The sequence below is a fragment of the Antechinus flavipes genome, chromosome 4, assembly GCF_016432865.1.
Source record: "Antechinus flavipes isolate AdamAnt ecotype Samford, QLD, Australia chromosome 4, AdamAnt_v2, whole genome shotgun sequence".
Taxonomy (NCBI): domain Eukaryota; kingdom Metazoa; phylum Chordata; class Mammalia; order Dasyuromorphia; family Dasyuridae; genus Antechinus; species Antechinus flavipes.
Genome location: NC_067401.1, coordinates 133982812 through 134005927, shown reverse-complemented (window position 1 = coordinate 134005927; position 23116 = coordinate 133982812). Strand labels below are relative to the sequence as shown.

General features: G+C 42.7%; 3 protein-coding genes across 4 annotated transcripts; all 3 read left to right on the top strand.

The window, feature by feature from the left end:
* The first annotated feature begins 762 nt into the window (after nucleotides 1-762).
* Nucleotides 763-2945, top strand: LRRC3C (leucine rich repeat containing 3C). Its single transcript, XM_051992138.1, has one exon. The coding sequence runs from the start codon at nucleotides 1337-1339 to the stop codon at nucleotides 2102-2104; it is 768 nt and encodes a 255-aa protein (XP_051848098.1). The 5' UTR covers nucleotides 763-1336; the 3' UTR covers nucleotides 2105-2945.
* Nucleotides 2946-3902: 957 nt separating this feature from the next.
* On the top strand, nucleotides 3903-16000 carry LOC127561354 (gasdermin-A-like). Its single transcript, XM_051996627.1, has 7 exons — nucleotides 3903-4068; nucleotides 4625-4853; nucleotides 11092-11275; nucleotides 12009-12177; nucleotides 15063-15156; nucleotides 15481-15531; nucleotides 15990-16000. Exons 2-7 carry the CDS (start codon nucleotides 4637-4639, stop codon nucleotides 15998-16000), a joined length of 726 nt encoding a protein of 241 aa, XP_051852587.1. The 5' UTR covers nucleotides 3903-4068; nucleotides 4625-4636.
* Nucleotides 15775-19640, top strand: LOC127560205 (uncharacterized). Of its 2 annotated transcripts, XM_051994590.1 has the most exons (5): nucleotides 15775-15953; nucleotides 16509-16687; nucleotides 17171-17321; nucleotides 17687-17760; nucleotides 18076-19640. In XM_051994590.1, the coding sequence occupies exons 2-5, from the start codon at nucleotides 16583-16585 to the stop codon at nucleotides 18961-18963; spliced, it is 1218 nt and encodes a 405-aa protein (XP_051850550.1). In that variant the 5' UTR covers nucleotides 15775-15953; nucleotides 16509-16582; the 3' UTR covers nucleotides 18964-19640. The 2 variants fall into 2 exon arrangements, with proteins under 2 accessions (XP_051850550.1, XP_051850549.1); XM_051994589.1 differs by lacking the exon at nucleotides 15775-15953 and having other exon boundaries at nucleotides 15982-16687.
* The last annotated feature ends 3476 nt before the right edge of the window (nucleotides 19641-23116 follow it).

The window sequence follows — 23116 nt, the reverse complement described above, 5'->3', positions numbered from 1 at the left end:
TTGAGAATGTATTCTGATGGAAGTGGATCTCTTCGATAAAGAGAGCTAATTCAGTTTCAGTTGATCAAGGATGGACAGAAGCAGCTACACCCAAAGAAAGAACACTGGGAAATGAATATAAACTGCTTGCATTTTTGTTTTTCTTCCTGGATTATTTATACCTTCTGAATCCAATTCTCCCTGTGCAACAAGAAAACTGTTCAGTTCTGCACACATATATTGTATTTAGGATATAGTGTAACCTATTCAACATGTAAAGGACTGCTTGCCATCTGGGGGAGGGGATGGAGGGAGGGAGGGGAAAAATCAGAACAGAAGTGAGTGCAAGGGATAATGCTGTAAAAAATTATCCTGGCATGAGTTCTGTCAATAAAATGTTATTAAAAAATAATAATAATAAATAAATAATGGTAAGAGCCCAAAATCAGAGCCACAGAGAACCAGCCTCAGTTGAAATATAGACAGAATGGCCTAATACTTCCAGAGATCAAAGATGGAGTTGGAGTATAGACAGCCTAACACCATCCTGAACTGCTGTCTCTGCTCAGGTAACCAATGCATCTGGCTCTGGCTTTAGAGTCACATGGGGGGAGAAAGGGGGAGAAACCCAATACTGTCCCAACACCCTCCCTATTCTAATTGCTTGACTTGGTTCCTGGAAGATACTGGGGTTTCCCATTTTGAGCTGAAGGGAGACAGCTCTTTCCAAGAGACGCAAAAGCTGCAGAGAAGCAAGTTCTTGTGCTGGCTGGGGTGAGAAATTTCAAGCAAAAAAAGAGAAGGGGAAAAGAAAGGAGTGGGGCAGGTCCTGTAGTAGGGGAGGGATGTAGGGTGGGTAAAGTTAGTGAAAAGAGAAGTTGAGAGAAGAAGGGGGCAGGAGCCAGAAGGGAGAAGGCTCAAGTCTCTCCAACTGGTCTGGATCTTATCTCATTTTTCCTTATCCCTTTCATGTCAGCTGAAATCTAGCATCATGGAGCTCTGCCTGACTACCCTGCCAATCTATCAATCCTACACATAGGTGTGGGGGTAGGGCAGAAAACGTCCCAAATAAGGGAACAGAAACATAGGGAAGGACAGAGATTTAGGACTCCCCAGACTCCCAGTCACCTAACAAATGGATCTCAGACAAAGATCCCAGAGGGACCCCTTGGATAGAATGTAGAGACCCCACCCTGCCCAGACCAATCCAGATCCTACAAAGCAAAGGCTAGGATTCCTTCTTAGATACCCCTGAGCAGAATCAGTGGGAATATTTTTTAATTTTATTTTTTATTGGGGTGGGGGAATTGCCTTTTTCAGGTCCTACGTAGACCAAGAACTATGTCAATCTGTGGTCATGATCGTGCCAACCATTCCTCTTTCCCTCCTCCTACTGATGATGATGGACATGGGGAGTCCTATGCCCAGTGCCCGGGCACTTCCCCGGGGTTGCTATGTAGCAGAGGAAGCTGGTGAACGTACATTCCGGTGCAGCCAGGCTGGTCTAGTTGCTGTGCCTCTAGGCATCCCAAATGATACCCGCAAACTCTACCTAGATGCCAATCGGCTGGCATCTGTGCCTGCTGGTGCCTTCCAGCATCTTCCTGCCCTGGCTGAGCTAGACCTGTCCCACAATGTCCTTGTCCGTCTCTCAGATGCTGCCTTCCAGGGTCTGGGAAATACCCTGAGATACCTGGATCTCTCTGCCAATCAACTGACATCTGTGCCTGCTGAGGCCTTTAGAGAATTACAGACCCAAGTGAATCTGTCTGCCAATCCATGGCGCTGTGACTGTGCCCTTCAGGAGGTGCTGAGATGGGTGAGGCTGGCGCCAGAAACTGGGGCGGGCATTGTCTGTGGGCCAAGTGCCCGGCCAGAGCTGGTGGGACGGGAGTTTCTGTCACTGATAGAAGAAGCAGAAATGTGTGGGACTGGGAGAGGTGGGGCCCGGCGAGGCACAGATGCAGCCCTGCTTGTCACCATGGGAGGCTGGCTGGCACTAGTGGTGGCTTATCTTGTTCACTACGTGCGAAGGAATCAGGAAGAGGCCTGCCGTCCACCAAAGCTGCCTCCCACTGTGCCGGCCCGCTCGGAGGATTCATCCATTCTCAGCACTGTTATCTGATGCTTCGATCATTCCCTTCCCTTTCACTCCTCCCTCCCACCTTCTGCTTCTCCATCCTTCCTACATTAGACCCCTTGTGTCCCTAATGTTGCTGTTCCATCTACTTCTGTCTACTTCTGTCTTTCCCCTCCTGGCTGACTCTACCTCCCTTAAGTATTTACCCTCTTCCCTCCCTACTTCCTTTCTCCTCTCACAGTCTCTCCTTTCCTTAGTCTCTCCTACTCCAGTCTCCCATCCTCAGGTTTTCCCTTTCCCCAGCCAACTCTAGTTCCAGCCCTATCCCCCATGCAGAACCCACCTTCCTGTCTTAGTTCTTAATCACAGGGCTGCCCTTGTGAAACAAGAGAGCTCATCATGCATTAGACTGGGAGAGGGAAATGGAGGTAGGGAAAGATATGGGTATGTGATCTGATAAGCCTCCCTTCCCCCTACCCCTGGTGTATTAGAAAACATTCAATAAAGGTACAATTTGTGGCTTCTCAAATACCTTTCCCATAGTTCCCTTTTGTGGTAGACAGAGCAAGGAGGATTGGCTTACAGTTCCCCTGGTAACTTACCTCCACCCCTAGGGCCTCCATTCTGTACTTGGTCTCATCTCCTCCTCTCCTCCCACCTTCTACCTCCTGATACCAGAGTCTATTTGAGCAGGGAAACAAGAAACTTGAACTAAGTTGTGAATTAATGATGATATACTGGGGAGTCTTGGGGGATGGGAAATGAGAAGGTATGCCCAGATACTGAGCAATAAAATGAGATTGGCAATTTAACTATGTTTCCTCTGTCTACCCCCTCATATCATCTCAGCAACCTGGATCTATCCAGTCTCTCCAGTCTTGGAGACAAGCGAGAAAGCAACAGGGGAAGGACCAACATTCCTTATCTTCTCCCCAGGGGAACTGAAGAAGGAGCAAGGATTGAACTCTGAACTAATTCTGCTTAGAGTTTAACAGAAGTTCCAGAAGACTCTGGGTAGAACTGGCTTCTAGTGAGATGAAATGACCCTTACAGCTCCTTGGCGGCATCTCAAAATGCCTTTTCTTTCCCCCTGCATCCATAAACTGTCTCTGAAAGAAGGGCTGTTTCTGGAGGCTTCTGGGTGCTAGTGATGGAAACCAGAGATAAGGACCATCTTCTCAGTGTCCCCACCCTATGTAGGATACAGGTTTATGGGTAGAGTCAAGGAGTAGGAGGTCATGAAAGATGAAAATCTGGTTCCTCCCTTATCACTTAATTTCCATCCACTCTCACCCACCTCTGACCCCTTTCTTCTTGACCTCTTTTCTGATATCTATACCCACACTCTTTTTTGTTTTTGGACTGTCCCACCCTCCCTCCTTCCAAAAAAAAAATCATATCCAATCTTTTGAGTGAATGGGCTCTGTATCACTCCTGATTTCTTCTAGACTGACCTAAGAAGGGATTGAAATCTTCTGTCTCCTCCCCTATGAAATAATAGAAATCTAATGGCCCATTCCCCACATGGACTAATTCAACCACTCAAAAATACCAGGGACCTTGTATTCTCTTGGTTCACAAATAGATTGCATTTATGACCAGCCATTTTGTTGGTCTTTCTCAGGGGGAAAGGACATGGTCTTTTCATGGGCACTCTTTGAGTGAGATGCTGTCTTCCTCTGCCCTGCACGCCCCCCACCATGTAAACACTGTCACATTCACCTCCTCCTTCCAGTGCTCTTCCCTTCCCCCTCCATAGGGGCAAGCTGGGACAAGCTGTGCTACTTTCTGGGAAGTGGACTGTGTGGGGACATAAGGGTGGGGACAGGTGGGTGCGGCTATTTCTCCACTAATAGGGACATCAGAAGGCCCATTTGATGTTCCCCTCATACCTGAGAGAAATCCAAAATCAGTCTCTTAGAGGTGAGCCTGGAACCTTCAGAAAAAAGGATCCCCTTCAGCCTGAAGTCTTACTCTGAAGACATCTGGGCATTTCTAATCTCCTAAAGGTGAGCTGAGAAAGACAAGGGATCCAATAAATGAGAGTTCTTTGGGCTTGAGGGTGCCAATCTCTGACTTAGACTTGGAGGGGGGGTCAGTAAAAGAGATAGGCTTTGGGGAAATATATGGGAAAATATATCTTTTTGCTTTTTTCTCCTTAGGTGCCCAGATTAAGACCTGTGGGGTACAGGGACTGGGAAGGAGGGAGTCAGAAACAACCAATTCACTTAAGTCAGAGAAGCCAGACAAAACTCTATGCCATTCAAAGGCAGGAGTAAGTGGGAACTCTCCCATCCCAAAGTGGGGCAGTGAGGATCAAATGTGGGAGAATTTGCTCTTCTCTGAGAAGGAGGGGCCAAGAGTGGGCTGAGGTCGTGGATGGTGTCCAGCAGAAAAGAGAAGCACAAAGTGCTCTTCCATCCACGATGTGCCTGCCCAGTTTTAGGGAAAGTCTCCCACAAAGACTAGGGGAAAGAATACAAGGTTAAGGAGAGTGGGGGTAGCCAGGTAAAGGCAGAGATAACCTGTTCTTGCTCTGTTCCATCCTCCAACATTCCCTGCCAGGACTTAGGAATTATGGCTCCTGTATTTCGAAACACCACCCAGGCTTTGGTACGGCAATTGGATCCAACTGGGGACCTGATTGCCACGAGCAGCATCATTGATGTCTCACATTTCCAGCCCTTCTGCTTGGTGCGGAGGAAGAGGAAGGGTACACTCTTTTGGGGAGCCCAATATGTCAAGACAGATCTCTCTCTCAGAGATATGCTGGAGCCAGGAATTAAGCTGCCAGGTATAGTCATCCATAATAGCAATTCCCCTACACATACACACACACACACACACACATACACACACACACACACACACACACACACACACACACACACACACCTCTTCCATGATCAGAAATATAGCATCTATACAGAAGATGCTGGAGACACATGAACTACATATACTGCCTTTAAGCCATTGCATTCATGTAAAGAGATAGGAGAAGGAGAAAAACCCAACAATTAGTTTATTCAATTGTCCATCTCTTCTTGTCCTTAAATGACAACTTCTGGGGCAAAGTTCTGGTATCAGGCTCACTGCAGCTCCTTTGGGGCTGACACATATCCCTAAAAGAGGCAGATTGGCCAGTAATGCTAAAAGCTATAGGCTTTCATTGTAGGCGTATTTTAAATCACAAATATGCAGTGTTGCTTGGTGGATAGAGTCAAGAAAGGCCTGGGTTCAAATCCCTTCTCTGACACATACTGATTGTATGACTTGGGACAAGGCACAATCTCTGTATGCTCCAGACTATAGTTCTGAGCTACAGAGAAGGTGCTAATCTATCCTGCCTCAAGATGTTTTCTCAAAAGGAACCTTCCTTATGCTGGTGAAATCACAAGTCTGGCTCCAGACATTTTAACTCAGACAAGGAAAATCATAATTCCAAGCCAAGGTCATAGGGCAATCACTAGAGGGACCTCCTCCATCCTCCCGCTCTGTGCCTATGAGACCCTGGCAGGAGGAAGCACACAGCCAAGTCAGGCCAAGTTCTCCTCCCTGCTGCTTTCAATGTGGGGACACGTGGGCTCCATCCTTCACACATCAGGGTAACTCAGCAGCCCAGGGAAGGCCAAAGGTTATTCTTTTTGTTTTGGGTTTGGTGTTTTAGAGGGGAGGGTCTCATTCGGCACATCTGATTGGCTGCCTATTTCTGAAATTATAGGGAGGCCCCAGGGTTGGTCGTAGCTGCCAGTCAGTTACAGGACGGGCTGGGATGTTTCTGGCAAGGCTACACTCCACATATGGGAAGGGAATGGGTAAAGAGGGGTGAGAAGGGCAGGCAGGGAGAGCAGAGAGAGGCTCCGTGGGGCATCCTGGGGCACTCAGGTCTTCTGGACCTCAAAGGTGGGAAGCTCTCAGACGATAACAGTCGCTAAGAAGAGAGTATGGAGAAAAAAGCAATAAGGAGAGGATCCAAGGCACTGACTTGGAATATTATCATAGCTAGGAGTGAGCATGAGTTAAGTACACACTATGTCTAATTAGTAGCAAGCAGCTGCAGAAAAAGGAACAACTGGAGTAGGATGGGATGCAATCACAGGGGGCAGCCTCATTCCCTGACTGCCACCACCCTTAGTTAAAGGGAGAGGTACTTTTTTGTTACATAGAAATTTTTTCTTGATGTCAGGGTCCTTGATCTCTAACTGTCTGCTTCTTGGGGACCACTGGTATAGCTATATCCTTAGGAAAGAAAGGGAAGAAAAAAAGGAAGAAGGAAAGAAAGGAGAGAAAAGGGAAGATAGAAATGAGAGGAAGAAGGGAAAAGGGAGGGAAGGAAAGGAAGAGCAACCAAGATGGAGGTCATCAGGTCCATGTACTCATGCATTCTGTTCTGGCCTTCATTCAAAGCCTATTTTTTCTTCTTTTAAATAATAACCCACAACAAATTAGGAGAGGGCCTGTTATTGGCAGGTTCACTTAGATAAGGTTAGACATTAGATTGGAACTGTGACTTCACTGGTATAAGGAATTCCCCTATGAGTAAAATCTTTCTAACCAATGTTGGTTGGCATTTCTCTTCCACTGATCATCTTAGAGAATTGCTTAGAACTCTAAGAGGCTAAATGACTTGCCCAGAATCACATAGTCATGATATGTGAGAGATAGGACTTGATCCCAGGTAGCAATAAGGAAAAGAGATGGCTGACAGCCTGAGTTAGAAAAGAAAAAGGAAATTCATACATAGGAGGAAAGGAAATTCATACATACATCAGAAAGCTATCTGGGATCATTTAGTATATGTTTATATACCTAACATCACTCAAAATACAGTACTATGTTGGTTAAATTGTATTTAGTATACTATATTTAATAGCGTGGGAAGTGTGGGGCAGATAATTTTAAAGATGGCACAGTGGGTAGAGTGCAGGACCCAGAGTCAGAAAGACTCCTCTTCATGAGTTCAAATTCAGCCTCAGACACTAACTAGCTGTGTGCCCTGGGCAAGTCACTGAAGCCTGTTTGCCTCCATTTCATCATCTATAAAATGAGCTAGAGAAGAAAATGGCAAATCACACCAATATCTTGCCAAGAAAAACTGAAATGGAGTCACTGTCAAACATAACTGAAAACAATTGAACAACAACCCTAAAGAGTGTTTAAGTAAAATATAAATTTCTATTTTTAAAGGTATAAAACATTATCTTTTCAGAAAACACACCTCTCCAAAAAGACCTCTTCTCAGTTCAATAAATACTTATTAAGCATTTTCTATCTGTAAAGATGGAAGGCAAAGTCTAAAAAAAAAAAAAAAAAAAAAAAAAAAAGCCCTTGCCCTCAAGGATCTTACATTTAATAATAATAAATAAATAAACAGTTGCTAAGGGCTGGACGTATAAAAAGAGGCAAAAGATACCTACAACACATTAGCTAGTCACTTCACAGTGTATTAAGGGCTGGGAATACAAAAAGAGGCAAAAGACAGTTCCTGCCCTAAAGGAGCTTACAGTCTGACAAGGTAGTCAACATGTAAACAAATATATACAAAGCAAGCCTTATATAGGATTAATTTGAAATAATTAACAGGAGGAAAATAATGGAATTAAGTGGAGTTAAAGTAGACTTCCTATAAAAGTCTATTTGGGGCTTAAAGGAAACCAAAGAAGTCAGTAGGAGGAGTAGAGGTTGAGTTTTCTGGGGATGGGAAACAACCAGAGAAATGTCCAGAGCCCTGACGAGGGGAAGGCAGGGATGGCATACATGTAAATACATAATATGATATATGGTAGAGTGAGATTGGAACAAATGAAAAGTTTAAAGTTCAATAGGAAAACTTGAAGACAAGAGAACACTTTTTGCTTTCAATTAAGAGAGTGATCCTTAAAAGTTTCATGGAGAAAATAGCACCTAAGCTAAGGCAAGAAGGAGAAAAAAGCCATTTCAACAAGTAGAGATAAGGATGAAGTGTTTTCCAGGAATAGAGTCTAACCTAAGTTAATGCATGCCAGTAGGAGATGGTAGGGTGTTATCAAGGATCAGCTAGAAGTACAGTTTAAAAAATGAGTATTTGAAGGGGAATCTATGGAATGAGGTTAGGACCCACACTGTGAATGGCATTAAAAGTCAACCATAGGATCCTGGACCTAGGATGGGAAAGGATCTTAGTGGTCATTTGATCCAACTATCCAAGTTTACAGATGGGGAAAATGAGGCTCAGTGAAGTGAAATAACTTGTCTAAGGTCACATAACATCTCTGAATTAAGATCCTCTGACTTCAGACCACTGTTCAATCCACTGTACCATGTTATGACAATATATACACATATATACATAATACATAAATATATATGTATATATACATATATGATTGGCTCCCTCTTGCTTATAGGTATATATATATATATATATACACATATATATATACACATACATATGTATACATGCATATATACATACATATATATACACATATCTAGATGCCTCTCTATAAAGAAGAGGGAACCAGTTAAAGTTTTTCTAGATAAATAACATGATCAGAACTGTTCAAGATAAACTGGAGAGGGAAGAAACTAGATGCAGGGATACTAGTAAGGAAGTTGTTATAATAGTCTAAGTGGCTTGAGATGAGGCAATTAGGTAGTACAGTGGATGGAGTTCAGGGTCTGGCAGGAAGATTCATTTCCTGAGTTCAAAACCAGCCTCAGACTCTTACTAGCTGTATGACCCCAGGTAAGTCACTTAATTCTGTATGCCTCAGTTTCTTCATTTGTAAAATGAATTGGAAAAGGAAATGGCAAATCACTGTTATCTTTGTCAAAAAACAAAACAAAACCCTAAATGGAGTCACAAAGAATTGGATACAACTGATAAATGACTTAACCAAACAAAAGGAGACCTCCCAGAGAGGAGTGAGAGAAGGAAGGAAGAAAAGAGAACAAGGAAGAAAAGGGAGGGAAAGAGAAGGGAGAACAAGGAAAGAGAGAGGAAGTAGGAAGGAGAACAAAGAAAGAGAAAGGGAGGAAGGAAAAAAGGAAGAAAACAGGAATAAAAAGAAAAAAGAAAAAGAGGAGGGGATAGATGGAGGGAGAGGAAAAAAGAAATTAGAGGGAAAGTGAAGGGGAACAGAAAGTATATGTAGCCTTTGAGAAACAAATTGACATGAATGATGACAGAGAAGAGTTTTAAGTCTAAATATGGGCAAAAATGGTGATGTCATCAACCCAAAGAGGGAAAAGGGGAGAAAGAATAGGTTTAATAAAAGAAATCATGATCTCCCTAAGGTTTCCAGTTAGCCAGTGTATATTCATTTCTCAGCCAGTGTATATATATTTCTTAGCCAGAGTATATTCATTTCATTGTATAGAATAGGCAAATTATAGCTACAAACTCATGCCACTCAACAGTTGGATATAGGACTAAATCACAAAATGGTAGCTCTCAGATGGTTCCTGTCATTATTCGCCTTTTAGTTCAGAAATTCTTCCTTTAGATCTGGTATTCTTTTTTTTTAGTATTTTATTTTATTTTATAATAACTTTATATTGACAGAATCCATGCCAGGGTAATTTTTTTTTTTACAACATTATCCCTTGCACTCGCTTCTGTTCTGATTTTTCCCCTCCCTCCCTCCACCCCCTCCCCTAGATGGCAAGCAGTCCTATATATGTTAAATATGTTGCAGTATATCCTAGATACAATATATGTGTGCAGAACCGAGCAGTTCTCTTGTTGCACAGGGAGAATTGGATTCAGAAAGTAAAAATAACCTGGGAAGAAAAACAAAAATGCAAATAGTTCACATTCGTTTCCCAGTGTTCTTTCTTTGGGTGTAGCTGCTTCTGTCCATCATTTATCAATTGAAATTGAGTCTTTGTCAAAGAAATCCACTTCCATCAGAATACATCCTCATACAATATCGTTGTCGAAGTGTAAAGTGATCTCCTGGTTCTGCTCATTTCACTTAGCATCAGTTCATGTAAGTCTCTCCAAGCCTCTCTGTATTCATCCTGCTGGTCATTTCTTACAGAACAATAATATTCCATAACATTCATATACCACAATTTACCTAGCCATTCTCCAATTGATGGGCATCCATTCAATTTCTAGTTTCTAGCCACTACAAACAGGGCTGCCACAAACATTTTAGCACATACAGGTCCCTTTCCCTTCTTTAGTATTTCTTTGGGATATAAGCCCAATAGAAACACTGCTGGATCAAAGGGTATGCACAATTTGGTAACTTTTTGGGCATAATTCCAGATTGCTCTCCAGAATGGTTGGATTCGTTCACAGTTCCACCAACAACGCATCAGTGTCCCAGTTTTCCCGCATCCCCTCCAACATTCATTATTTTTTCCTGTCATCTTAGCCAATCTGACAGGTGTGTAGTGGTATCTCAGAGTTGTCTTAATTTGCATTTCTCTGTAGATCTGGTATTCTTAACCAAGGATCTCTGACCTTATTTTTAAAAATTTTTTTCTTAAATATATTCTATTCAATATAACTTGTTTTCCTTTGGAGTACAATGTGTTTTATTTTATGCTTTTAAAAACATTCTACTGAGGACAGATCCATAAACCTTTATCACAATGCCCAAAGTCCACAATACAAAAAAGGTTAGTTAAAAACTCCCACTCTAGATCATGATCCTTTGCGATTTTCATGCTTCTGATTGACTAGCCTGCTTCCATCCTTCAGTGAAAGGCTGAAGTAAACCCATTATAGTTTCTGGAGGTTCAGGAGCCATTCTCACTTAGCTCTCATGTCTAATTCCTATCAATCTAGTAGTTAATTAATATCCTTGCACTGGTCTTAGGAATCCTGCTTTCTTGTCATCCCTTCTGTGCCCTAAAGACAGGCTGTTCAAATTCCCTATCCTCAAGTTTGACCCACCCTAGATTTTTTTCTTCTCTTCTGACCTCTTTGCCCTTGGAGGAAGAAAGGGGCATTTGTTACTGGGAAGAAATCCAGGTACTTTTGGGAGATGAATTTGGAGCAAGGTAATAAAATGAGCTATGGGGTCTCTATCTGGCAGCACCAAGAAAAGACACAAAGATCACAATTCAGGGGAACAGTGAAGGAAATATGCAGGCTGGAGTGAAGACAGAAGCCATTGGAATACCCGTAAATATTACTGTCTCTGCTGGTGGTTCCCATAAAAATTCCTTGGAGGTTCAGAAGCTCAGCATTATGAAAGAGCTGGAATCCTTAAAGAAATGGTAAGACCCAGGTTGGGAAGGGATGGATAAAGGGTAAATTATAAGAGGCTGGCGCAACTCCAATGGGCTTCAGGACTGCCTTCTTTCTACAAATATAACCTTGCAAAGACAAAGAGATACCCTGATACAAACAAAGCCACAAATACATAGGTTTTTCTTAAATTCAAAAAGTCACAAACTTTCATGGACACACAAAGACACCTAAATACAGACACTCAGAGAGACCCCACACACAGGCATCTGTGAATAATTAAGAATTAGCATTTATGTAGTACAATAAAGATTGAAAAGTATTTTGCCTATGTTATCTTGCTTGATCCTCACAGATCCAGGAAGGTAAATTCTAGAATGATCCCTGATTACCATTGAAGAAACCAAGTATGAGAAAGGTTCAGTGACTTGGCCAGGGAGAGTCTGAGGCAAGATTCAAATTCAGGTCTCCCTAACCTCAAGTCCTTCACTCCTCACTGTACTGTCCTGAGGCCATATGATAAATACAGAGACACATACATCTTTCAGGCAAATCATGTGTGTCAAGATAGTCTCAGCTCTTATGGCAATCACTCACTGACTGTCTTGACTTTTCCACTGTAGTCTCTGGAGTCTAGGAGGAATAGGGAAGGGATAGTTCAGAGCAGAACAGCTAGACACTAGAGGAGATACTTGGGAAGAAAAGCTGCTGTCCATCAGCAGTCCCAGAGACCAGTGAACACCATGATTCTCCTCCTTCCAGGAAACTGAAAAAGCCAGAACCATCTTTCCTGAAGAAGCTTCGGGAACGTGGAGAGAATCTGTATATGGTGACGGAGGCAGTGGAGACACTGAAGGATGCCAAGCTGCAGCAGGGGAGGAAAGCTGGAGCAGACATTTCTATACCTCTCCTCACAGCTATGGGGCTCAAGGTGGGAATTCTGACATTTTTGGCTCCTTTTGGAGTTCACCCACATATCCCAAACCACTGGAAAAACCATAACAAAAAACATCCATTACATATATTAGGCCCTTTCCCTCAAAAAATCCAGGCCCTTGGCTTTCTCCTCTTAAAACTGCCAGTCCTATAACCCTTTTCTTCACAGTCTTCTTAATGTTATTCCTAATTTATTAATTACTAATAATTACTTTCTAACATTCCTCCAGCATGTGTACATGACAAGACACTAACCTGGGATTCAGGAAGACTCCAAATGTTCAAATTGTGCCTTAGATACTTACTAGCTATATAACCCACCTTTCATAGGAAGCCTTCCCTAACCCCTCTTAATTCCAGTGCTTTCCTTCTTTCAATTATTTCCTAATTCATAAAACTTACTCTGTGTGTGTGTGTGTGTGTGTGTGTTATCCCTTCCATTATTAGATTGTAAGCACCTTAAGGATGAGCACTATCTTTTGTCTGTTTCTGTAACGCTAGAGTTTAGCACAGTGACTGGCACATAGTAGATTCTTAACAAATGTTTGATCCCTGGGAAGCCATGTAATCTCACTTAGGGGGGCAGCTACATACTACAGTGGATAGAATACAACTGTGAAGTCAGGAGGGCCTATGTTAAATCCAGCCTTAGACACTTATGATCACTTAACAGCAATCACCTTCTCCCCAAATTTAAATAAATAATCTCGTTTGACCTCAGTAAAATAAGCTGTTAGATTTAATAGTCTCCTTGGTCCCTTCTGTTGCAGCTAGGTGATATAGTAAATAAAGTGCCACCAGAGCTGGAGTCAGGAAGACTCATCTTTAGACTTTAGACCCCAGGGTCACATAGCTAGATGATCCTGGGCAAGTCTCTTAACTCTGTTTGTCTTAGTTCCTCATCTGTACAATGATCTAGAGAAGGAAAATGGCAAACGACTTCAGTATCTTTAACAAGAAAATCCCAAATGGAGTTATGGAGAGTTGAACACCAAACAACAAAAATGGTCCCTTCCAGCTAGTGTCTAAGGATGGATTTGAATTTAGGTTTTCTTTGGTCCAGATGCAGTTCTCGGTGCACTAGGGCGCCACCTAGCCACTCCATCTTCCCTGATTAGATTTTTCTGACTGCCCAGTTCTCCGTGCACTATGGCGCCACCTAGCCGCTCCATCTTCCCCGATTAGATTTTTCTGACTACCCAGTTCTTGGTGCACTAGGGTGCCACCTAGCTAGACAAGTCATTCAATCCTGTTGGCCACAATTTTCTCATCTGTAAAATAAATTGGAGGAAATGTCAAACCACTCCAGTATCGTTGCCAAGAATGCCTCACATTGGGACACGACAAATGAACGAGAGGCTCTCTCCATTCCACTCCATCCCCTCACTTCTGTATTTCCCCAACCTGAGTTCATCTCTTCTCAATTCCTCTCCTATTTCCAATGCTTCTTAGCTGTGTGACTTAAGATGAGTCAGGGATGATTTGAACTCAGGTCCTCTGATTCTAAATCTGGCATTCTTTTCACAATAAAAACCTTAAAATAGACCAACTTGGCAGAAAAAAGATAAGTACTCGCTTGAACTCTCCTCCAAACCCCTTTAAATACCTTTAAATAATGTCCTAAAACAAATTTGGGAGTGGTAAACCCACAAAAAGACAATTTGAAATACTTTTCTAGACAAATACAACTTAGATAGGTTGGCAAGAAAACTCTGTTGCACCTAGGTGAGAGTGCAGGCCATACCCTTACTAATAACCAGGATCCAGTGCAGACCAAGCCCCAGCAAACTAGGAGCAAACCCTGGGAGTTACTGACTTATCAGCAACAGTTCTGGAATTCTCAACCCACAGATGGTTAGGGCATCAAATAATTGATCAGAAGAAGATTGCAGGGTCTCTTTGCTGGCACTGGAACAGGACTGTTGCTTTGCCCATATTCAGAACTGGGTCACAGTCGTGGGAAACAGTTCCAGGGTGAGAAGGAGCTACTAGCTCATTGGAGCTTGTAGTAACAGCAGAGCAAGGACCCTCCTCACACTTCCAGGGCAGAAAAGAGTGCTTGTTATCACTCAGAGACCACAGAGTGTGGGCCAAGAGGATAGTAAAAGCACCTCTCTTTAAGTCACACCACCTGGGAATAACTGAAAATTTACAGGCCCTTAGAAGTTTTCTGAAAACAACTGCACAAAATCCCTGAAGCTCGGGATAGTACATCTTCCATTCAGGAAGCAGAGCTATACTTGAACTAAGAGTTAAAAGTCAAGAAATGGCTGGAAAAATGAGCAAACAAAAAAAAATTCTGAGCATAAAAAGTTACTATGGTGACAAAGAAAATCAAAACACTCTCAGAAGAAGACAACAAAGTCAAAACTCCTACATTCAAAACTTCTAAGAAAAATGTGGATTGGTCTCAGGTCATAGAAGAGCTCAAAAAGGATTTTGAAAAATCAAATGAGAGAATATTGGGAAGAGAAATGAGAGTGATGCAAGAAAATCATGAAAAAAGAATCAATAGTTTGTTAAAGGAGGCACAAAAAAATACTGATGAAAATAACACCTTAAAAAAAAAAAAGACTAAAAGAAAGCAACAGACTAGGCCAACATAGACATACAAAAATCCAATAAGGAGAGTGCCTTGAAAAGCAGAATTGGGGGGTGGAGGGGGAAGGCATAAAAATTCACTGAAGAGAAAAACTCCCTAAAAAGTAGAATTGTTCAAATGGAAAAGTATAAAAATTCACTGAAGAAAATAATTCCTTAAAAAAACCACAATAATCTATATGTGTGCTAATGTATTTCTTAATCATAGAGCACTATATAACTATGTTATGATTATGATTCATAACCTTTTCTTTCTCTTCTTTTCTTGCCTTCCTCCAGGGTTCCTTTAGCTTCAATACCATCATCCATGTCTCTCTGGGTTCCATCCTAGCCTTCCGACTTAGGCAGCTTGTCATTGGAGAGAAAAATTGGGGTATGTTGCAGCAAAGTGAGGAGGGGGAAAGAGGGAAGCAAAACTGTCTCCCTATCTGGTCACTGAATTTCAAGATCAGTCCCCAGAAGACCATTTACCTCCCAAATTTCTATTCTTGTCCTTTTTCCCCTAATTCCCCAGAGTCTATAGCCCAAAGTTCCGTTGAGACATTTCTTTACCCATTCCTGGACATGTTGATTTCAGAACTATAGGTCCTCTTCTTCCCTTAATTGTCACTAAGCATTCTTAATCTCCCTATCTTCCTGGTGGATTCCTAAATAAAGCAACCATAACACTTGCTTTCTCCTTCTCTGTCTACTACAGACATCTCCTATCTCAAAGATAAAAAGCTGAAAACTTTCACCTCTTCTGAAGGTGGGTATGGCTGCTCTCCCTTCTCTTTTTCTATAATATGATTGAGCTAAAAGGAGCAGAAAAAATCTTGAGCAGGGAGAGTTTGCATAGCTCCTCAAGTTCTGGAAGTAAGGAAAAATCTGCAATGAAGGTGCTCATTAGCCAACCATAAGGGAGGGAACTCAATTTCACATAAATATATAGAGATGGTGAATGGGATGGAGGTAGGGGGAAGCAGGGTACAGTGAGGAGGAACTAGAATCCTTCTGCAGAAGCTTCTTAGGCCATTCTGCTGCTTCCCCAAGCTACCTAGTGAAGAAAAGAGGTATTGAGGTTAAATTAGCATCTGCATTATTAATCACTGCTGTCTCTTTGTGTTTGTCTTCTCTGGCGTGTCCCTGACATTGCTTCTGCTTTCACTGAAGAACCCAGACGCCAAACAAGTAAGAAGCTGAACTGTCACCTCCCTTTCCCACCAGACTCTATCTAGGGAACCAGGGTTGGACAGTGAGGAAGTTAGAAAGCCAAGAAATAAAGAGTTGCTATCTCCAAAAGCCCCAATTCAAGAGAAGGAAGTGGGGCTCTATCTATCCTACTGCTGTCCAAACTTCCTTTAAAACAAAAGCCTTGAGGGGCAGAGTTGGAAAAAGAGTAAAGAGAAAGAGAGGAAGAAAAAGAGGGTAATGGAGAAGAAGAGACAGAAGGAAGGAGAGGGAAATAGGAAAGAGATGGAAGTTTGAGAGAGACAAAGAGTGAGAAGAGAAAGGGGAAAGGGAGAATGAGAAATCACTGAGGGAGGAAGGAAGAGGGCCACACTGGGGACAGGAGGAAAGCTACAAAGGGGCAGAGGGACTGAAAATGTAGACAAATTGCTTGGCTGCATGGCAGAGGGAAAGTATTGGATGATCAGATGTGTATGGAAAGCTACTGGCTGAATGAATAAATGCTGGGGGAAATTCTGGACTTAGGAACTGGTCCCAATCACTGTGTTTCCAAAGTAGGGTTACAGACGGAGTCACCCTCCAAAGACCTCAGGGGATTCGAGGTACTTCAGGCCGAGGTGGAGGCAGAGATGCCCATTTTGAAGAGCCTGACGCTGGAACAAAGTGCACTTCTATTGAAGGCCCTCCTTGGACTTCTGGGCCAGGCCAAAGCTCTGCAAGAGCTGGAAGACACGGTAAAGTGGGCAGATACAGGAGTGTGGGGTGTAGGTTGGGGGGGTGGAGTCAGCTTCCCCCCATGCTTGAAAACTTATAGATAGGCCCCCAAGAAGGCAGGTCCAAAGAAAGGAAACTAAGCTCCCCATGTGATGGAGATCCTTCCCCCACTTTAAAAAATCCTCTTTTAGAAGAGGAGAGATGATTCTTATTCTAGAATAACTTTTCTGTCTCCCCTGTTGTGGAAAACAGTGAGAACTATCAAAACTCATCCACTTTCTTCAGTAGGCTTTTCCCAGCACACCCCACTGCTAGCACTTCTCGGAGATTACCTCTCATTTATCCTCTGTATTTTGGATGGACATCATTTGTATCCCAATAGAATATGAGTTCCTTGTGGGAAAACCTTTATCTGCCTTTCTCTGTATCTCTGATACTTATCACACTGCCTAGCACACTATTAATCCCTTAAAAAATGTTGAATTGTTGGCTCTCTTTCCCAGATGAACCGAGCACTGGACCTTGAAGAGCCAGTGATCCAAGGATTCCTGGGGGGTCCTGGGGATGCCATTCTAGCCAAGCTGCAAGATACCTCAGGAAAACTCAACCCTAATCTAGCTGGGAGTTTTCTCTACCTGTTAGGAGCACTCCAAGGTAAAAGGAAAGTTGGGAGTCAAAGGCAGTCTCACTGGAATAGCTTTCACGCTACACATTTCTATGATGCCTGTGTTTGACACTGTAACTGTAACTCACATCATTGCTCCTTCCTTCCACTATGAAAAAGGACAAACAGCTGAGCCTTTATCCTCATTGTTCCCCTATTCCACCTGCCCCGAATGTGTTGCCTTTCCTCCTTCCCATGTCTCAATGGATATAGCACAGCCCCAGTTCTTACCAAGGTCACTGACCATCTCTAGTTACTTAGAACTGACTTAGTGGTTCTTTGAGGCACTGACCCCCCACTTCCTTCTCTGATCCTTCCTTCTCCACTTTTTTCCTGCCTCTCGGCTTATCCCCAGAGCTGAGTGAAGAGCAACAACAACTGCTGGCCATGTCAGTGGAGAAGAGAATCCTTTCCCAACAGCTGGAGCTGGTAAGGATTGGGGGGGGGGGGTAGGAATACTGACAACAGGAATTGGGTTTTAGAGCAAGAAGAGGCCCAGGACATCAAAGGCCATATGCAAGTGCCCAAAGAGGTGGCCTGCTTTGGCCAACGTCCAGGATCTCCTTAATGACTGAGATCACATAGCAGCCATTCTATCTCCAGAGAGCCTAGCAAAAGCAAGAACCAGGATCAGAGATCTGAAAGGGTGAAGAAGAATAAAAATAGGGCTGGCTTGGGATTCAGATTACAGATAATCCACAAAATCATGGGGGACACATTCTATTCCTATTCTCTACCCCCCAGATGAAGACCATCCTGGATCAGAATTTCATTCGAACTGAAGTGGGACCATTCCGTCTTCATTGTGAGCTTCTCCAGAGCTTCCAAGGCGAGGAACTGACTGTGACCCAGGCCCTGATAGGTCTCTGTGGCCTCAATCTACAGGGTGATGGTCCCCTTTTTGCCTGGGAGCCTGATGCCCTGCCTCTCCTCTGTGCCCTCTATGCTGCCCTCTCTGTTTTTCAAGTATTATCTAGAAACTCTTGGTTTGGCAGCCCCTTCACCCAAGTTCATAATACCTTGACACACTCAGGAATAGGAAAAGGAGAGTGGAACTCAGGGACTAACCGTGGGGGGATAAGGAAAATGGAATGGGACTTGGGGAACTGGAGGGAAGAGAGAATCTGCCCTCCATTCCCTGAGCTCAGCCTAGATCTTGAAAGGTTCCACCTGGGGTCCACTTTGCAAGGTAAGGGCTTAGGGGATCTGGCTTCCCCAGAGAGTATGAAACTCAGGGCCTTCAAAGAATCAGAGAGTTTTTCTTCAGTTAGCCAAGAAATGGAAGAGAATGTGAGCTCCCACACCAACTTGCTCAGTAAGGGGTTTGGCAAAGCTGGGATGTTTCAGGGGAGAGACAGTCTAGAACTTTTGCCTGCAAGGGAAAACGTAAGGTCCTCAGTGTGTGGTCTAGATGGTGACAAAGGCTTCTTCACCCATTCAAGCCTGCTGATGAAGGGAGGTCAGAGCCCAGAGATGACAGCTATGAAGGCTGAGACAGCAATGGCTGCTGAGTTTGATCTCCATGCTCAGTCTCTACAAGCTGAACACCATCTGCTAAGACAGAGGTTTCAGGGCAGCTTGGCTTCTAAAATGGGTTTTGGGATGGGGGGAAGACCCTCAAAATTCTTCTAGAGACTGAGGTGAGAGTTATAAGAGCTATTGTCCAAGAAACAAATTATAGAAGGAAGTTTGAGGGATAGCTCTGAATCAGAAACCTGAAGGGAGGTGGGGGGTGAGGAAGGCCTCCTCTTTACCTAAAAAATCCAATTTCCTAAAGAAAGCACCAACTTCACATAAATCCTATGGAGATCTTACTCCTTTCTGTGTTATTTCATCAGCCAATTAGCATTTATTAAGCACCTACTGGGTTCCAGGCACTGTGCTAAGGTCTAGGAATGTAACGAAATAAAAGACAGTACCTGATTTCAGAGCTTAAAATCTAATGGGGTAGACAACATGAAAAGAACTAGGTACAAGCAAGCCCAATCCCAATTATAATCATCTCCCTGGATTTTGGTGAGAAAATGGTCTCTCTCTGCCATTTTCCCCAAATGTTTCTCTCACCTCACCTGGCAAATGGTGTTTACCCCCAGAAAGATGAACACATGTATGAGTAAGGTTTCTCAGGGTGCCACTGCTGCCACCTGCTGGGTACCCATTTTTATTTGGGTCAATGCTGAGAACCTTCCCTAACCCCTTGGTTTTTCCTCTTATTTTTTTCCTTTTTATCTTTGCTTATTATGAGGGAGCAGAAACATAATAAACAAATAAATGAGAAATTGCCAAAAATAAAAGGAAAAAATGAGCAATTATGTGACTTTTTTTTTTTTGGTCAGTCTTTGCTTCTCTGGTACAGAAAAGAGTTAGAAGCACTCTCAAGACTTTCTCTTTGAATTAACTCTAATTTATAAGAAATCAAGCCATTCTCCAATTGATAAATGGTCAAAGGATATGAACAGACAATTTTCAGATGATGAAACTGAAACTATTACCACTCATATGAGTGTTCCAAATCACTATTGATCAGAGAAATGCAAATTAAGACAACTCTGAGATACCACTACACACCTGTCAGATTGGCTAAGATGACAGGAAAAAATAATGATGAATGTTGGAGGGGATGCGGGAAAACTGGGACACTGATGCATTGTTGGTGGAGTTGTGAATGAATCCAACCATTCTGGAGAGCATTCTGGAATTATGCCCAAAAAGTTATCAAACTGTGCATACTCTTTGACCCAACAGTGTTACTACTGGGCTTATACCCCAAAGAGATACTAAAGAAAGGAAAGGGACCTGTATGTGCCAAAATGTTTGTGGCAGCCCTGTTTGTAGTGGCTAGAGGCTGGAAAATGAATGGATGCCCATCAATTGGAGAATGGTTGAGTAAAACGTTATGGAATATTATTGTTCTGTAAGAAATGACCAGCAGGATGAATACAGAGAGGCTTGGAGAGACTTACATGAACTGATGCTAAGTGAAATGAGCAGAACCAGGAGATCATTATATACCTCAACAACGATACTGTTTGAGGATGTATTCTGATGGAAGTGGATTTCTTTGACAAAGAGACCTAACTCAGTTTCAATTGATCAATGATGGACAGAAGCAGCTACACCCAAAGAAAGAACACTGGGAAATGAATATAAACTGCTTGCATTTTTGTTTTTCTTCCCGGGTTATTTCTACCTTCTGAATCCAATTCTCCCTGTGCAACAAGAGAACTGTTCGGTTCTGCAAACATATATTGTATCTAGGATATACTGCAACATATTTAACATATATAGGACTGCTTGCCATCTGGGGGAGGGGGTGGAGGGAGGGAGAGGAAAAATCGGAACAGAAGTGAGTGCAAGGAATAATGTTGTAAAAAATTACCCTGGCATGGGTTCTACCAATAAAAAGTTATTATTTAAAAAAAAAAAAAAAAAAAGGCTTTCTCTTTTTACTTCTGGTTGTCCTACTATACCCCACCCATCATTCCCCCAAAGCCTCACCCAAGGCTAGACATCGGTTATTCAGTGCAGTGACTAAACCCTGAACTGCCACCAGAGGGAACTCAAGAGGATGTGCTTCCCAAGAGATTGAGGCTAAAGTATTGACCAGTCCTTCCAGAGGACTAGACTATTTGTCCCCCCACCCCGGAAGAGTAAGAATCCTAAGCATCTGAAGCCTTCATGGAGGGAAAGGTCACCCTCACCTAGCTTCCTGAATTCAATTACTGTAACAGAGCAAAAGAATTTTCTTATAGAGTCTAACTTTAAATTCCAATCTTGGAAATGTAAACAATGGAAGCTGGAAGGAGCTCCAGGGTCCTCAGAGAAATCATATGAATTTCTCTGTAGGGATCCAGCAAGTGCCAGAGATGGGATGAGGAGAGATGGGTAAAGGATTCTGGGAAAAAGAAACAGCTGGCCATAGAGAAAGTTCTGTGGTCTAAGAGATTAAGACAATAAGCAAGGGTCCAGAGCAGCTCCATTTCAAATTTAACAAAAAGCCTTTAAAAGTCTATTATGTGCTAGGTAGTATTCTTTATTTTCAAAACAAAAAATATAGTCTCACCTGAACCCTCATCCCATGCTCATGCTTTGTATATAACCTCAGACCTCTGTCCTTAAGCTGATGCTAAGAGCCATGGGTCATCTCTGAGGCTAGCAGAATGGATGGGAAGGGGAGTGGCTTTACAGAGGGGCCAGAAAGAATGATAATAGAGTAGAAATGATAGGAAATAGATGTGTTCTGAGTCTATAGAGTCCTTACCAGGTAATGAGAACTTAGACATCTATGGTTAAAAATGAAGAAATTTAGACTGTGTTCCAAAGCGAAGAACTTGCTCTCTGAAATTAGTTGATTAGGGTCAAGAGAGGATTTTCTGAGTCTACAGAATGTCTCAGCCCAGAGGAATAGATTAATTGGCCTCTTCTTTTAAAAATCTAAGCAAATAGTTATAGACAGGAGTGAAAGACATGTCCTATTGTATCTTTGATTATTTTATTCAAGTTTGTTTTCAGTCATAACAAAAAGTCATGTGGCTATTAAAGAGGTAAAGAAAAGGAAGCAAAACTTCCCCAAAGGAAGTGTAAAGTAAATAATATGTTAGTAGAATGCTTGGTATGTAATAGGTATCATATATATGTTTATTCTTTTCTCAAAGAAAGGAGCAAACCAGCTCAGATTAGAATCAGAACAGGTCAAAGCTCCCCTACAGATGAGAAGTGGTAAATAGCCTCTGTATTTCCACACTGGATAAAATGAGGAAGCTAAGATCTTAACTTAAAAAAAATTATTTGCCTAAGGCTAACAAATGCCAAATTCTGGACTTGAATCTAGGTCTCCTGCCACCCAAGTCCAATGTTGTTAAGTCATTTTTCAATTATGACCCCATTACCAGTTTTCTTGGCAAAGGTATTGGAGTAGAATGCCAATTCCTACTCCAGCTCAGTTTACAGATGAGAAAACTGAGACAAATTTAAATGACTTATCCAAAGTCATTCAGCTAGTGCATCTCTGAGGCCAGATACGAACTCAGAAAGATGAGTCTTCCTAAGTCTAGGTCAGGTATTCTATCCACTGCTATCACCTAGTTGCCCAACTTGTTCCAACAGTATTCCATAAAAACACAAATCCCTTAGGCTTCCACATACATACATATCAGTATCTATGAAAATACATATATACATCTATCTTATATCAAGGAAGTAAAGAACTAAAGAGGGGCTGATAATGAAGTGTGCTGTTACCTTCCAACAGAGGGGTGATGGTCTCAGGGTACAGCGTAGGATATCTATTTCTAGATGTGGTATTCTTGCTTCTTTATTGTACCAGACAAGATTCTCCTTGACAACTCTGATGTTTTTCTCCAACATCACAGAAAAATGTACAGGAGGACATCTCCTCCAACACACATATATTTTTATATACATATATACATACATATCCTGAGCCACCCTGCAGCTTTAAGTCTCCCCTGCAGGGGACCCATCCTTACCTCCATTGGCCATCAGCCATTGATCCAGGTGCTACTTCCCATTCTAGTGTAACTCCTATCACCCACGCTGGCACCTGCCAGGAAGCTCCCACCTGGCCTCTCAGCCCATAGCAAACTAGGGCCTGGGGCCCAGGGCAGGGCACTCGAAGAACAGGTTGATGCAGTTCTCCCGGAAGTGTGGCCAATGGGGTGGGGTGGGGTCACCAGGGCAGGAGAGATCTCTGTGGCCTCCTTCCTTCCCTCCACAGCGACATAAATCAGGCAGTCACACAGACACCACTGAACACAGATTCTCT